The 17,369-nt window shown below is 36.1% G+C and overlaps 3 protein-coding genes across 3 annotated transcripts; 2 read left to right on the top strand and 1 right to left on the bottom strand.

The window, feature by feature from the left end:
- Positions 1-594: 594 nt before the first annotated feature.
- On the bottom strand, positions 595-2,552 carry LOC106379342 (transmembrane protein 18-like). The gene is made up of 4 exons (XM_013819325.3): positions 2,256-2,552; positions 1,996-2,101; positions 1,310-1,458; positions 595-927 (listed from the first exon to the last, which is right to left on the bottom strand). Exons 1-4 carry the CDS (start codon positions 2,394-2,396, stop codon positions 832-834), a joined length of 492 nt encoding a protein of 163 aa, XP_013674779.1. The 5' UTR covers positions 2,397-2,552; the 3' UTR covers positions 595-831.
- Positions 2,553-2,957: 405 nt separating this feature from the next.
- LOC106365760 (submandibular gland secretory Glx-rich protein CA-like) lies at positions 2,958-5,764 on the top strand. Its single transcript, XM_022711274.2, has 2 exons — positions 2,958-4,649; positions 4,721-5,764. The coding sequence occupies exon 1, from the start codon at positions 2,958-2,960 to the stop codon at positions 3,738-3,740; it is 783 nt and encodes a 260-aa protein (XP_022566995.2). The 3' UTR covers positions 3,741-4,649; positions 4,721-5,764.
- LOC125588348 lies at positions 4,005-4,352 on the top strand. The gene has a single exon (XM_048759655.1). It carries the CDS (start codon positions 4,005-4,007, stop codon positions 4,350-4,352), a length of 348 nt encoding a protein of 115 aa, XP_048615612.1.
- Positions 5,765-17,369: the final 11,605 nt, after the last annotated feature.

Here is a 17,369-nt window from a genome sequence, read left to right as displayed (position 1 = left end):
ACTTTATATATATACATATAAAACATGTATTGGGAATCATAATTTTTAAATAAATACCCAATTACATGATAGATCAGGGTTTTGTGGTGAATATGTTACTGTTTTTGAAATTAATTTCAGTCTTTAATGAATTGTATACATATTAATTATATATTACTTATATAGTCTTACATAACACGCGTTCAAGGTAAGTAAATAGTGTTTTCTTTTCACTTTTCTTTAATGGATGAGAAATTACTATAGTGACATCATCTCCTTCCTCTCGAATGTATGTAGAACATATTCTCTAGTTGTCCATTTTCACGTTTGTTAAACAGATTTCAATGATCTTCTGATGTTATTTACACAATTTTGATTGATTCTCAACAAAAGTTACGATCTTGAACTTATAAATTAGAGAAAGTAAGTAATTGTTCCACGGTAGATTCCACGGTTTAGTTAACTAATCGGCGATTTTCGTTAAACAACATTCATGGCGGACAGAAATCGGTTTGCCGAATAATTGCACCGGTCACCTCTAACTCGCCACGGTGACCCACTGCGTAACGAGTTCTCGGCCAAATAATCGGTAACTCGGGTGAGTTTTAGAACGAGGCAAATAAGTGATTTGCTTTAAGTCATGTGAAGGGAAAATATGACAAAAGAACACCTCGGTTACATGAATTGTGTCTAGCAAGCATGAAGTGTGTAATTGTGTAAAGAAAAAAGACAAAAGTGTCTAATTGCATAACTCACTCAAAACAGAAATACATAATAGAACACATAAATTAAATGTGAGGACAAAGAAAGATTCTAGGGAGAGACTTGAGATCTCTCGCTCTCTCTCATCATCTATTCCTGCTTGGAACGAGCAAGCCTTGCACGATGCCTGAGCTCAGCTCTCTTCCATTTTACTATTAAGTAGCAAAGCGAAAAAAGTGTGTTTATCTGTCAAACACACAAACAAACATGCCTCTATCAGATTTTCCATACATTAATGATTATGTCATTTTGTTCCCAAGTTAAATACGAAACAGATCCTCCAATTCTCAGTCCCTTAGTCAGCCATGATTCTAATTCATGCTAAAAAACTACACATTTCCACTTCTTCTCCCTAGGGTTCACCATTTTTGTTTTTTTTAGGAAATGAACACAGGAGGAGGAGGACTACTGTCTGTTTAAGTGTTTAATTTTGTACATCTTTAATGGATGATGTAGTTGGAAACAACAATCTACGCACTCTAAATCTGGTTCATGAAACCAGTCTATCCTTCTTATATATTAATGCAGAGAAGAAGGAGAAGGGCATTGCCAAAGCCTAAACGTATACCAGGATTATCATTGCAATGACCAGAAGTGGCCCTGACCAAAGAACCGAGACAAAGACTCCGTGCGGATCAAAGTAGTTTTGAGTTGAGAAGCTCTTCCAGTTTTTTCTCAAGAGTCGGTTGAGGCTCTCTGCAAAGTATACCCCACCCACTGCAAATTGTTTTGGAGCACATCAAAATTAGCAGTAACATGTGTACTGATGGAAAAACTAACATCAGAAAACATTAAAATGATATGGAGATGCCAGTCATTGGACTTGATGCTTTTAAACTATAAACTATATCATACTTTACTCTCACCAACCATTTTGTATCCGAGGGATTTTCCTATCATACAAAATCATAAAATCATTTCTCCATATGGATGGTGTTACTCACTAACCAGGTGTCAAAATAAATCTTTGCACTGAACCGAAAATAAAAAGCCTAGCTAGGTTGTGGATTCCTAAAAGCAAGTGTGAAGGAAGAGATATCTGAAGCTGCAAGGCACAAGTGTCGAAAGAAGCTCTTTGATACAAGACAAATACTGCAAACCTAGCCCCTAGTGAGAGATCAGGAGATGGATGATTCATGAAACTTAAAACACACTATCAAGACCATAATTTACAGCATTACAGACCGGTAAATTTCCAACACCTAAGAGATGAATAAGGTCAAAGAGGCTGTCAGTATTTCGAAGGGAACTTACATGCGAATAAGAAGAGGAACATGTGGAAGTTGAGACGCCTTCTAGAAAGAAGAGTAACAAGCAGAAACAGAGCATGAAACGCCATTAATCCCATTATCCAAGGTTCCTGTCCCCCAACAAAAAGAAGAACAAATTCAATCTCAAATGATTTTGCCGCATTAGAGCAAAACAACAGTCTTCAAAGACTTGCTGATTCTAAATTCCGAGAAAATGCAAGATTGAAAACGAAGGAGGATTCTTCAAGCAGCAGACTCACTAACCTTCCAATCAATGGCGTGGAAAAATCCGATGAAATTCTCGTAGGCAGGTTGTAGTCCGGTTCGGAGCTCACCAGAGAGCTTCTGGACCAGATCCGCCATCACATCCATCTGCTGCTCCATCGCCGACCTTACTTCTTCCATCCTCCCCCAAATCTAGCTCTACTTCGAAATCGCGGCCGGCGCTGATATATAATATAATAGATTCTCACGCTCTCGCCAAGTTTTTATTTGACAATTTTCTTTCGCTTACGCTTCCTGATGCTCCCCAGAGACATCTCCTCTGGTGCCCCCAAGTGTAAAAAGATAATCTCACAAAGACACCCGTATAAACAGAAAGATAAATATTTTGTTTTTCGAAAAAGGCGGAAATGACAAAAAACCCTGGAAAAAATGAAGTATTTACAAGTTGTACCAGGGTATAACTCATCCGCAGTGACCCGACCCGGATGTATGGTCAATTCAATTGAACCAAATCGTTTAACCGTTTACCCAATCCCTGGAAACCAAACCAATCCCTCAAAACCAAACTCATCGTTCGAAACCAAACCAAATCTGTCGATTTTATCAAACTCTTTCCCTGAATCCTCCAATTAATTCATTCTTCTCCATTTCTCCCCCTCTTTTCACTCCACTTTAAACGAGAAGAAACCCTAGTTTTGAAAATCAATCGGTGAGTTCAGAGGAGCCAACAACGATTGCAATATGGTGGTCGAAACGAGAGGAAGGGGTAAGAGGAAGGATAATCCAACGAAGGAAGAGGTTCGGAAAGTGAAGTTTGTAAAGACGGCCTCCGATAATATTGAGAAGACGACGACGGGGAATGTTGAATCGACGGGAACGGCAAAGACGACGGAGATTGTTGACTCGAGGGAGAAGACGATGGATGTCTCGACGGAGGTGACGACGGATGTCTCGACGGAGAAGACGACGGATGTCTCGGCGGAGAAGACGAGTGAGGACGCGAGGGAGAGTACGGCAGAGATAACGGAGCCGAGTGATGTGGCTTTAGAAACTGCTCCGGCGACAGTGAACAAAGGTCCTGCTGGCCCATCTCCTCCAGCTCCTCCAGCAACTCCGGCGATTGGGACTGAATCTGAAGAAGAAGAGAATGAGGAAACCCCTTCTTCTGGAGATGAAGTGAATCAGAAAGCCGGTTCTGGAGAGGAAGAGAATGATCATGACGACCGTTCCGATGGTTCTAGCCAGGAGAATGAAGATGCTGAAGAAGAACAAGAAGAAGCAGATGAGAAGGAAGAGACTGAAGGTTCTGAAGAAGGAAATGGTGACGGAGAAGGAAATGAAGACGGAGAAGGAAAGGATAATGATAATGAAGGTTCTGAAAAAGAAAATGACCGAGAAGAGTTAGCAAATGGAGATGACAATGAGAATCCACCTGAACCCGGGAATCCACCTGAACCAGAGGTAACAAATGTAACAAATTTTCAATTGAGTGTGTTAATGCTAGTAATACTAGGGGAAGTATAGGAATAACATGTTAGTTTTGGTAGAGGTAAACTGAAATTGTGTAAACGGATATAACTTGAATATAACTTGGATATAAGTTGGATATAACTAACTTGGATATAACTTTAGTATGACTTGGATATAACTTTGGTATAACGTGGTGAATACTTTGGTATAACTTGCAGGGTTTGAATGGAAATGTGGCAACCGAGGCAATCAAACCAACCAGCATGTTCTTCAAGCCAACCGAGTACAGAAAAAAAAAAAAAGCTAGGGACAAGGTGTATGATAGCTAGCGCGATTAAGACGCTAAAAAATCTGAAACCCAAGCTGTCTAACGCGGAGATGAGCTGGTTCACGGAGCATCCTCAATTCAGACACATTTTCCACATGAAGATAGAGACTAACCACAGGGTTCAGGGAATGTGGATGTTGTTGTTGCGTACTGCTGGTAGCGAGAAGCTGAGAGAAGTGTGGTTCATTGTGAATGGGGTTCCAATCCGTTACGGGCTGAGGGAACATGGTTTGATATATGGGCTATTCTGCCAGAACTATCCTCTCGGCTACAAAGAGCTTGGTGGGACGAGGTTCGTTGATCGTCATTTCAAGGAAGGAGAACCGAGAAGGTTATAGGATGTTAGGAAGAAGTTGGTGAACATGGGACCCCACAAAGACAGACTGAAGATGGCGGTTCTATTCTTCTTAGCTTCGGTTGTTTGTGCGCAAACGAAGGTTGGACACAAGGCTAATGATGTATTGGAGGTGTTCCAGAGAGCAGTGGATGATCTTGAGTACTGCAAGTCCTTTCCGTGGGGAAGATTTTCCTATGATTACATGGTGAAGGAGATCTCTCACACAATGAAGCATTTTGGAGGGGTGGTGAAAGAGAAAACATTATGGCCGCTACCAGGTTTCTGTGTTCCATTAGAGGTATGCAAAATCCCATTAAACCAGTCTGACAACATTGTTGTTTACTAATGCAAAAATGTTGTGTGTAACAGCTTCTTGCATTCGAGGCAATTCCGAAGCTAGGAATAGCGTTCAGAGAGCCTGTGGTTGGAGCTGGTCGCGACTGTCCGAGGATGTGCAAGTCCTACTTTAAACGAAATGGAATGACAGGGGTGTCACTTTCTGTGATAAACAAGGAACTGGGTAACACAACTGTAAGTCTTCCTGTGAACTGTGGTAGAACTAGGGTAGGAATAAAGTGAAACTGTGGTAGAAGTAAGGTAGTACTAGAAAGGGAACTAGGGTAGGAATAAAGTGAAACTGTGGTAGAAGTAAGGTAGTAACTTATTTTCTTTTTAGACATTAGAAATTGCTAAGTTTTAAATTTATTTATGTGTGTGATAGGTTATTGACAGCATCATCCCCACCAAAACTCCACGAGAAAATAGCCTTTTGGATGAGATTATGGAAGATGAAGACGATGTTGATCAATCTGATATAGCTGTGGACAGTTGGGAGAAGTGTCTGGATGCAGGGCAGAAGGTTTTTTTTAAAGACATGTTCGACGAAGATGTAGCTGGGCGTGAAAAACAGCCAGAACCGATTGAAGATGCAACAAGGATGGAGTACAGGTAGGTGAGCAGTCGATTCAGCTGGGAGATGTTATGAATATGCTGAAAAAAACAATGAAACTGATGAGGAAAATTGACAAGAAACTTGACCAGCTGGATGGGAGATTGGCCCCGCTTGAGGAGTTTGTCAAGGAAGCACAAGGCAAAGTAGTAGAGGTTGAAGAAGCAGAATCACAAGGGAAAGACAAAAGAAAGAAAACCCAGAAGTCTGTGGGGAAAGGCAAAAAACAGAAAACCAAGTGAAGTCAAGTGGAGTTGAGTGAAACAAAGTCTCTGGATGTTTTATGTTAATCGTTTTTTTTTTGTTAAAGACAAACGAAGTCTGAATGTTTATCTTGTTTGTGATGTGGATTTACAACTTTAACTATGTTATGACTAAGTTGTTATGTCATATTAGTGTTGTAATGTTGTTATTAGATTTGTCTCGTTTTAGGTGAATGATAATTCTATGACATATTACCATTTGAAATGAAATCCACTAAGCCAACACTCAAGACAAACAAAGTTCTTAACATAACCACAAAATAAGTCTAACATTAGATAAGATTCAAAGACTTAACAGAACAAACCTAGTAGTACTTATACAAGTCTTAACAGAACAAAAAAAAAGACTTGTAACCGAAACTGGAAATAGATAGGGAATACAAAGCAAAGTTCTTATTTTTAGCACATCCATAGTAAGAACTTGAGATTTGAGAATCTCATGGACGAGAGGTAGAGGTAATAATCCTCTTAAGCTTAGCAATCTCTTCAGCCATATCATTCACCTCCATCCTTAGGCGCCTCACTTCATCCTCAACACCAAAAGCCCATGGCTGACGAAAGTGCATCCCATCGTCCTACACAGTTTCATGCATAGTATAACTCAGTTTTACCCAGAGTAAAACTAGGTTTCACTCAGTAGGATTAACACAGTTTTACCCAGAGTATAACTAGGTTTCACTCAGTAGGATTAACACAGTTTTACCCAGAGTATAACTAGGTTTCACTCAGTAGGATTAACACAGTTTTACCCAGAGTATAATTAGGTTTGACTAAGTTTAATTAAATTTGTTTTACCCAGAGTATAACTAAGTTTAACATAGTTCTACAAAGAAGGAAATTACCTCATAATTCTTGCAGGTGAAGTACCTACACCCAGGCAAGGTATCGAAATCATGGCGATACTTAGGATTTGGAGAAACATTTGTCTTGATTTCACCACCACATGGGCAACGGGTAGGAATTCCATACTGGGCATCGCAAATGTAGCCTAACATGTCGTAGTGTTTCTTGTGTTTCTTCATGTCCTTCATCTCTTGGTACGGGTGAGTCATCGTCAGTAGAGGGAATTTTGAAATAGATAAGATGAGGGAGGGAGGTGGGTAGATATCAACGAGATGAGAAGAGAGTAAAGAGAGAGAGGAGAGGATTTGTCTCAGAGGAGAGAGAGAGAGAGAGAGAGTCTACTTTTTGACCGAAATAATTGAAATAATTGACTAAAGTGAGACGAGTAGACGAGACGAGACAGAGAGCAAAGAGGGAGTCTACTTTTTGACCGAAATAATTGAAATTTTTGGAATATTATCGATTAGGCGCGAAATTTTTTTTAGTTTCCCCCCCCCCCCCCCCAAAATATTTGCTCATAGTTATACTGAAGTTTCAGGTGTTACCAAATTTCTTCATAGTTCTATTTTTTGTGATTTCAACATTTTTTAGTTTTACGTATAATTTAAATTGGTGAAGAAGGTTTTACTTGTTATTTTCCCTCATTACCATTCAATTTTAATTGATAAGTGCAAGAATATTTTCGAAAGCACGAGAATTGTAGAATGGTCCTTTGTAAGCTGCTCTTATTAAGAAAATGAACTTGGAAAGACTATACAATGCATAATAGAAAATGTGATGATGATGAATTAGTTTAGTTTATTTCACTAATATAATTTCAGGAGGAGTTTCTGTTGATGAATTACGGGAGTAGTCAAGTGAATGTGTTTGTGCATTAACAATTTTATGTTGGATTAGAGGGGATGATGTTATTTACGATCATAGTAACACCTTGTTTTACTAGTTTTCCGTGGTTTTCCACAGTTGTCAAGTAAATATTTGTTATTTACGATCATAGTAACACCTTGTTTTACTAGTTTTCCGTGGTTTTCCAAACTTAGAATAAAACTTTCTCACACCATTAAACATAGAGATTCTGAAAGTCACATAAGTTCGACACAGTGCACAGACTTAGAAAATACATAGGTTCCAATACGAGACGTAAACTTAGAATAAAACTTTCTCACACCATTAAACATAGAGATTTTGAAAGTCTCTAACTATTTTCTCTTCTTGTTGGATCCTCTCCAAATTAATTGTGAGTTCTGCAATGGTTTGGTTTAACTGCTCGATCACCCTACTCTTCTCTTGGATCTCATCCCGGGCTTCAATCAAACCATTTGAAGTAGTTGCATCCATTTTTCTCCTGCCAGAAATTCCATTGTAAATAATTGCTTTATTTTTCAATCTGGGATCACAATTTCTATCATCAGCTGGGATACCTTATAACGCGGACAACCATAAAATCGCTGCCCCGGGTTCTTGTCTGTCCAAGCTTGTCTTATTTCGGCATCTAAGCGACAGAAACACAATTTTCTTGCAGAATTTTCCCTTCTCCTTGACGAAACCGAACCATCTCCTTGCATCTTCGATATTTTGTCCTCAAAAAGTAAGGAGAAGAGTCTCGAGAGAGAGAAGTGAAAGAAGAGAGAGAGAAGATGGAGAATTTATATCATTTATTGGATATATAAAGGACCAAATTCGGGTATATTCAGGAACAATTATACTTAGTTATACCAACGTTCTCAGTAGTTGTCCAAACCCGATTAAAATTAACAACAACAACATTCCAAGTTCAACATAGCAAAAGCAACATAGCAAAAGTAACATAGCAAAAGCAACATTCCAAGATTTAGTTTGTTTCACTTGGAGGATTAGAACGCATTCCAAACAACAGCCAATTAAAACCAAAATTTGTCCTCGCTCGCCTTACGTTTTGTGTCCTTTTACGTCGTTCTCCAACTGATGGATTCCTATTAACCTTTTTCCTTCCCTTCCTTGTCAGCTTTTTCGGAGGTATGATCTGGAGCTCTTTGATGTGATCTGATACAATCCATTCAGACTTGTCCGGCACAGAAGAAATGGTCCTGTAATAAGCCATTGCCCAAAGTTCTGTCCAGTAATACTTTGAGCACAACTGATGATACTCTATGTTGACCTCACGTCGACGACCATTAGCAGCAGGAACCTCAAGGAAATATAAGTAAGCAGCAAGTCCGTGAAGACAAGGATACTTTTCATAATCAAATACCTTGCAGCTACATGACTTCGCTATCAAATTCACCAAATAAACCTTCCCATTGTCAGTGTCGGTAACCTCGTACTCAAGATCATAACTATTCAGCACTGGCGTTTTCTCAGCTTTGGCCCATAAGTTGTGCAAATGGATCTCAACCAGAGGAACCAGTTTGGTATCAAGTGATCCAGACACGGCGTCCTTCCGATGTTCATTAAACCAGTCAGATATTTTTTTGATGATTGTATCCAACAATGGTATCAAGGCATACCTCCTTGCGTCCCTAAACGCACTATTCATCGACTCCACACTGTTGCTAGTGTCCAAGTTGTATCTACAACCTGGAAAGTAGACCCTAGCCCTTGTTGCTCTGTTAGTGTTCTCCTCCAAATACTTGAAGGCTGAAGGATATCTCACCTTAAAAGATGCATAAGCAGCCTCGAACTCAGGCACTGTGTAATACCTAGCCAACTCCATAAATCTCCATGGCACTACGGCTTTGATGGTGTTACAAGCATGGTTTCTCACATTCTGAGCTAGATGCCATATACAATGGCCATGGTGAGATTGTGGATACACATTAGCTACAGCAGTGATGAGGCTCTGATTTCTATCGCTCATAAAAACTATTTCAGAAGAGTCCGGTATAACAGTTTTGAGCATCTCGAAAAACCAAGTCCAACTAGCATTATTCTCACCGTCAAGTACCGCAAACGCGAGGGGATAATGGTGGCGATTAGGATCTTGAGCTTTAGCAAATACTAGTACCCCACCATATCCGTTCTTCAAAAATGTAGCATCCACAAGAATCACTTTCCTCATGGCCTTAAACCCTTCAATGCAAGCTCCTAAAGCTATGAAAAGGTACTTGAACTTACCTGCCTCATCCAACTTCACCTCTGTTGTTGTTCCGGAATTAACCTGCTCTAACATGTACAAGTAGCTAGGCAACATCTTGTAGCTGTCTTCTGAATTACCACGCAACTCACTCATAGCTAGATTTTTCCCTCTCAAGGCGGTGGAGTAAGATACCGATACACCCAGTGTTAACTTAATTAAGTCTATGATATCTCTCGGGACAGGAGTCATCAGTTTTCCAGGATATTCCTCATTCAAAAAAGTTGCAACTAATTCTGCAGATCCTTTCCTCTTGCTGTTGCAGCTATTACTTTGATTAGTCTGAGAGCATGTATGCACACCCCAGTACCTCCTAATAGAAAAAATTTCCGTCTCTCGAATCCTCGCAGCTCGCAATCCCCATTTACAGTTTGCTTCACAACATTTTACCACCAACCGTTTTCGATCAGATTTTTTAATAACATAACGAAAGCTGCAACCAAATGCAGCTCTATCCACCACCTCTTGAAGTGATCTCTTGTTTGGAAATTCCTGCAGAAGGTACAGACCCATAGCATCTCCCCATTCCTCTATAACTTGACTACATTTTACTAAAGGTAGCTGCTCAACATACATATTACCACTGCCATCCATATTAGCTGTGGTGTCCTTCTCAGCAGCGGTTTCTCTCTCAGCTGCAGTTTCAGTCTCAGCTGCAGTTTCCGTCTCAGCTGCAGTTTCAGTCTCAGCTGCAGTTTCCGGTCTCAGCTGCGGTTTCCGTCTCAGCTGCGGTTTCTGTCTCAGCGTCTGTATCCATAAAATCATTATGTCTTCTTTCGTCATCATTCTCTACCTCTATCTGCTTCTTCTGTTGATCTGCCTCCCCGTTTTCTACGTACAGAATCAGGGCTTTAGGTCCGACTTCATCATCATTTCCCTGCAACGCTTGGTAATTCATACCAACAGAACTTTTGCACACTCTTGACACCACCTCTAACTGATCTGATACACTTGTCTCCTCCACTAACAAAAGACTTCTACGGTTGTCTTTATCAATTGTTATTAGGTAAACAAACAAATCCTCATCATCACAAATAGTTAGCTCTGCCTCACATCCAACCACCATCGGCATGTACCTCAGCACCAGTTTTACATTCCTTTCATTCAACGACAGCTTTTTATACAACCTTTCTTCAAGCATTGCCAAAGTTATATCATCCACTGTTGTCTTCATGGTTACACTATAGACTCGATCTTTGAATTTGAAATGTATGCTCACGTGTTTCGTCATTGTATCCTGCAAAAACAACAAATTCAAGTGACGGTTATACTAGTGTTATCTAATTATCTACAGTTATATGTATTATACTTCAATTATCAGTTCTACTAGTTTTACCAAGTTATGCTTCAACTACATATCAAATTGAGGTTTCGGGTACTATAAGCTCAAGAACCTCAACTCAACTCAACTGAACTCAACTCAACTCAATTCCATAGAGGCAACTCAAATCAATCAACCAACCATATGCTTTAATTAATTCACATTTCCAGTTACACACCCTAAAAATTTTTTTTATCCAATGCAGCTTGGGGAAGAGAACAACTAACCTGCATTCGCCGGAGAATCCAACGATCGAGCTTTCTAGGGAGCTGCAAGATTTCTCGGGAGCTGCGAATTGAATTGAATTGAATTGGACGACCTGGAATCGATCGACCATTTTGGGGAGGACTCACGACGAATGGGGGAATGGATAACCAAACCGCCCGATCTATAAACCCGCCATAACCCAAACCAAAATTTGTGCCAGACCAGAACCCTCTCAACCCGAATCACCCGATTCCCTCAATTTTCGATTTTTCTTTTTTTTTATTTCTCCCACGGAAGGGTGATTACGACGTTTCGCGACTCATTAATGAATGAGGGGCATAGGCGGTTGATAGAACCCATAGGAGATTTTGCAAGTTACGTTTAGGGGCACCAGAGGAGATGTCTCTGCTCCCCAAGTTGTGGTGAGTTATAATTAAACTAGTATTACCACCCGTGCTACGCACAGACAATTTATTGCGTTTAAGTTATTTATTTTATAAAATTTGAATGTTCTGTGTTTTTTTTTCAATATTAATTACTATTTTGTATTATTTTTGGAGATGGATATAATGGAGATCTAAGTTAGAAGTGTTGCATTCAAAGAAAATGGTTAAAAGGGTTAATATAATTATTATGATTCTTTTCCAAATTGAGATATATGTTTGGAAGCAATTTTTATAGAAAATTAAAATATAAATAACATGTAAAAAGAGTTAAAATTATTAAATTTGTTCCATTCAATTTTATTTTTCGTACTTTAAGTAAGTCTTCTTTACAATATTAATATAATGTACTTATTTGAAATATAATAAAAATAAAAGTGAAACTAAAATAATTTTGAAGTAACATTTTTTAAAGTATTTATTCAAAAGTTTTGATACCTGAGGTCCAGTAGAAATATAAATGCTCCAGCAGAAAGACAAATGCCCAACTAAAAATAAAAGAAGAAGACGAATAAACATTTTGGGGTTCTTCTCCATTGCATTCCTCCTTCTGTAGACATCACCAACCTGAAATTTCAAGAATAAGACTAAAAAATATTTGTAAAATAGACAATCCATAACGAACAGATTTGTAAGTACTTAGTTTGTAAATAACTGGGGTTATCAGATAATACTTACAGTTGCCTGAACTGGTGACAATGTTCTGAGCTTTGTTTTGTTGATGATTTAAGATTTGAAATAGAATCATTCTATAGTATCATCTTCAACCTTAATCATGCAAAAGAAAAAAAATATAGTGAATATATAAAATTGTGAAGGCAAGAAAGATAAATCTTAATACATGTTAGACATAAACTTGTATGATATTTTGCTCCATTCAAAACAAACAAAAAATTTGAAGAAGAAGAAGAAACGATGGAAAAGAGGAGAGAGACGTAGAATAAAATTAGTTACCTGAAGTTACTTTAAGAGTTGAACCATTTGAAATGGAGACGTGGCTGGAAGTTATCTTACCAAAAAAATTTGAACGTATTGTTGATTGAGAAAATTTAGGAATTTAGAAATTTTCAGTTTTAGAAAATTAAAAATCGAAAAAGACTTGTTTTAGATATTTTTTTAAAAAATAAAATTACATGTGTCAAAATTTGATTGGTAAGTTGACTTGTGTTTTAGTATATAAGAGATGATAATAAAACCCCCATCTTAAAAAAGAAATTTGGTGCAAAACCATAAAATGTTGAGTTATTCTTAGGTCAGGGGTGAATTTTTAACCAATATAATTGCGTTATTTCATATTCGATAATTTTTTAAAAAAGAAAACAAGGTTTTGTCAACTTATATTTTATGTTTTTAAAATAAAAAAAATAAAATAATAAAATAAAAAATAGTAGTAATTACCAAAAAAATATATTTTTAAAGCCGTCAGCAAAACACTAAACCCTAAATTATAATCCCTAAATCCTAAACCTTTGGGTAAATCCTAAACCCTTGGGTAAATCCTAAACCCTTGGGTAAATCCTAAACTCTAAATCAAAAACACTAAACACTAAAACACTCAAGGGTTTCGGGTTTAGGATTTAGGGTTTAGTGTTTAGTGTTTTTGATTTGGAGTTTAGAATTTATCCAAGGATTTAGGTTTATCCAAGCGTTTAAGATTTAAGATTTAAGATTTAGAGTTTAGTGTTTTGCTGAAGATGTTAAAAATATTTTAAATTCTTTTTCTTAACTACTATTTTGTCTTACCTTTTTATTTTAAAATCATAATATAAGTTGACAATATTTTATTTACTTTTTAAAAAGATATCAAATTCGAAATAACGAAATCATAGTGAATATAGAGATTCACCCTAGAGGGTGGTGAACCCAATAATAACTCTAAAACGTTTATAGTTCATAAATTAACAAAAAAAATGATCCAAACAATATTTTATATATTATCTTTAATCCTTCTTAATGTATTTCTTCTACTCAAACTATACCTTCCAAAAAAAGATTAAATTTTAAAATTCTTTTCCACTTTTTTTTTCTATTTTCTAAAATAATTTTTATCTTATCTTTATATATAAAAGAGAGTTTTATCCCTCCAGGACGCACCACCTCAGCAGACATGTCAGAAACTCGAGTTCCGTAAGCGTGACACCTGTCCTAAGTTACAAAACTCTGAGTTTCATTTACTTAATTGTACAATTTAATTGGGCTACGTTATATAGATGGGGTTTAAATTATGCTCAAAATCCAACCCATAAGGCGTCGCATCGCTTTTCCCAACTCCGCCATTATTTCTTCGTAGGCTTTATGTCGCGTCGTTTGATCTACTTAAAAATAACTCAGACGCTCTCAGTTACAGATTCATCGCGTTAACATCCTTCTTAATTACATCAACCACAATCTAGCGTTCAATGCGTGTGGATCAAATGCTGAGATGGACCACTTGGTCTCCAAAAAATCTCAATTAGACCCATCACTTTATTTATTTATTTTGCATTTAAATTTAAATAGAAATTTATGTTAAATAACTGAAAAACCTAAGGAGTTAAACATATTTACTAACCTATGCCATTACTACCCAACCTAATATCCGACCCAGATCCAGAACCGAAATCCGACCCAATCTCCTTCTTCTTCTCCATTTCTTCCCCATTCATAGTTCTTCCACCATAATACAAAATCAATTTTTTTCTTCAACCATCCACTAATTTTCTCTTTCTTATCTCAAATCGATCAACCCATAGTCATGTTTAATCAATTATATCTTATCCAGAGTCAAATTTCATCTTTTCCATATGATATCCAAGATAATGAAGAACGCAAAGTATTACTAGTACAACTAGTACAACTCAAACTAGGACAACTAGTACAACTCAAACTAGTACAACTTGTACAAATCGAATTAGTACAACTAGTACATATTGAGTATCTTCTATATATTATTTGAAAATTGATTTTCTTATGTATCATCACCATGTTCATTCTCACAAAAAAAGATGACATGGCTTTGAGAAATTATGAAATGACATCCCTTAATTATGAGATGTATAATAATTTCATCTAGTTATTGTTTTCTGCATATGAAGATGCTAGAAAAGAGAATGATATAGAACCAATAAGACATATTGGTATAATCTATCCCGCATGCATGTGTCAAATATATGAATAATATATTTTTAATAATATTTGATTTGAAATTGATACGTTTACAAGTTGTACTAATTATACTAGTTGTACGATTTTCGGAAAAAATTATCTTCATCTTTTTGGTCTTGAGGCCAAAAAGCTAGATGCAGAGCCAGAAAATTCTTCAAATATTGTTCTAAAAACGCGAGTCACCGGAAAGAAGAAAAAGATTGGGTTTGATGTATGATTTTTGTGTTTTTTTGCAAATAATTGTTTTAATCGTGATGAAATAACATAGTTGTACTAGTATTTGAGTTGTACTGTTTGTACATAGTTGTACTAGTTTAATCTTTCCCGCTTGCATCTGTCAAAATACATGTATAATTAGAACAACTAGAAGTCTAAAACATGTATAATTACTACAATTTTACAATTAATATGATTATATTTAATTTTTGTTTTCAACATATGAATGATATTTTAGAAAGGGATGATGTATCACCAATGAAAATATTGGTTTAATCTTCATGGATGTGTCAAAATATGTTAATAGTTTGTTTATATAATATTTTTTTTTGATAATGATTTGTTTTACCATTTGTACTAGTTTTACCAGTTGTATTATATATGGAAGAAAATCATCTTCACGTTTTTGCTCCCGAAGCCAAATAAGACAACTGCCAAGAGAGAAAAAATTGCAGTTTAAGATCTGGAAGAGTATAGTCCAAAAAATAATGTATAAGCCATCACGAGTTTGAAAAAAAATGCATAAATATTAATATTTGGTATTTGGACTACAACAATAATAGTTTACCCGGTTTAACTACAGTAGTACTATTACTAGTTTAATTGTGGCAACACTTGATTTGTGTTTTTCTAGTGCTGGTTAGTAGGTTTCTCGCCTCAAAATTCATTTTCTTGATATGGACATGAAAATATTATAAGAAATAGAGCAATTTTAATCACATACACAAGAAGAACATGGTGAAACTTGCATATTTTGATATAAAATATGATATACATATGTTTGTTGTATCTACAAATTTTATTTCAAATAGTTTTTGATTATTATGTTTGCAAATTAGTAAATTTCACTCTGTTTATTATTTAATTCTATTTTATAATTTAAAATTTTTCCTACAAAACAAAAAACAAATCTTCAAAAATTTATGAAATTTTTTAAAAATTATGAAATTTATAATCCCAATACCATCACTTTCTTTTTAATATCTAAATTTTTTATAAATATTATTTAGTTTTATGTTTTGTATTTACGTACCTAACAAATTTTTCTCTTAATTTTATCGACTTTGATTTAATGTATTTCAACCAAAAGAAATAGATAACAGGTTAAACTACACAAAAATATTTAGGAATAGTACAACTGTTTGATTTAATATTCAACCATAATGTTTAAAACATGATATACGTTTAAAACGTAATGCACAATATAAAATGAAATAACATAGTTGTACCAGTATTCGAGTTGTACCGGTTTGTACATAGTTGTACTAGTTTTTGACAGTGAAATCGAAAAAATTAGTTGTACGACATAAAATTTGAACTTACCTCAGTTGTACCACTTCTTTACGTGTACATGTCTTTGCCCCAATAAAATGAAATCATAAATTTTGTTAAAATACATTTCATGTATGTTTTCCAAAAATTATGTGGACAAAGAAGTTAACAAACCTTAAAAGTATAAGGTAGATCATGCAAACTTATGTGATTGTGTTAGATTTGCAAAAAAAAAAAAACCCATGAAATATCATAAGGAACCTTTATAAATACTTTACAATTTAGCCACTTTATTGATTTTTTTCATATGACATACTCGAAGGAATATTTAAATTCCAGAACCTGAATAGTTGTACTAGTTATATCAGTATCACTAGTCTGGTAAATAAGAAATTGTTGTACCATTTATACTAGTCGAACATATATTGTGTGATATATAGTTTTTCCATGATGAATGATGAAGCACTGGATATATTGACATTTAATATGTCAAAGTCCGTTGATCTATTCAATAATACTTAGAACAATAATGTTCATCAATTTCTCCAATGATGGCAACAATTGCATGCACACAAGTTTTGAGAACCTGCATAGTTGTACTAGTTTTTGAGTTGTACCAATTTGTTTAACTACAATTAACTAAAACCATCTTCTTTTCTTTTGGTCAAACCGTGCGACATTTATATATATAAAGTATGCATCTCTCTCACTATGCTAACCTAGCCGCATCACTTTGGTCAAGGGTGAGTGGATTGGTTTTGTTGTTGTACTTCTCTTCCTTCCTCTCTTTCTTCTTGATCACATTTTTTCTTTTCTTTTTTTTTTTTTTTTTTTTTTTTTATTCCCAATTGTTCTTCCTCCTTTAAAACAGATATCATTACAATGGTTCCAAAAAAGAAAATGAATTAAATAAGTAGAGAAACAAGTGTGATAAGAAATTGATGAAGACTCATGCTTTCCGGTTAGGGCTGAAACATTTAGAACCATAGTGTAAGGTAGGAGCTTTGGCTAGCAGAACGAGTGGCTAACGCTTTATAGGATTCCCGGTCCAATCCTAGTAAGCGAGCCCTGATTTGAAGTTGAATCTCTCTCTGAATTACATGAGAAGGTTTCAGCATAGCTGAGTGCAGTCTAGAATTTCTCTCACGCCAAAGGAAATAGATGCAGGCTTGAAAAATAAGCTTAATAATAGCTTTAACCTTCTTGGAGGAGGTGACTGTCCTCACCCAGTCCACAACATCAGGGAAA

The sequence above is a fragment of the Brassica napus genome, chromosome C6 (genome assembly GCF_020379485.1).
Source record: "Brassica napus cultivar Da-Ae chromosome C6, Da-Ae, whole genome shotgun sequence".
NCBI classification, from domain to species: domain Eukaryota; kingdom Viridiplantae; phylum Streptophyta; class Magnoliopsida; order Brassicales; family Brassicaceae; genus Brassica; species Brassica napus.
This window is presented reverse-complemented; position numbering and strand designations above follow the sequence as displayed.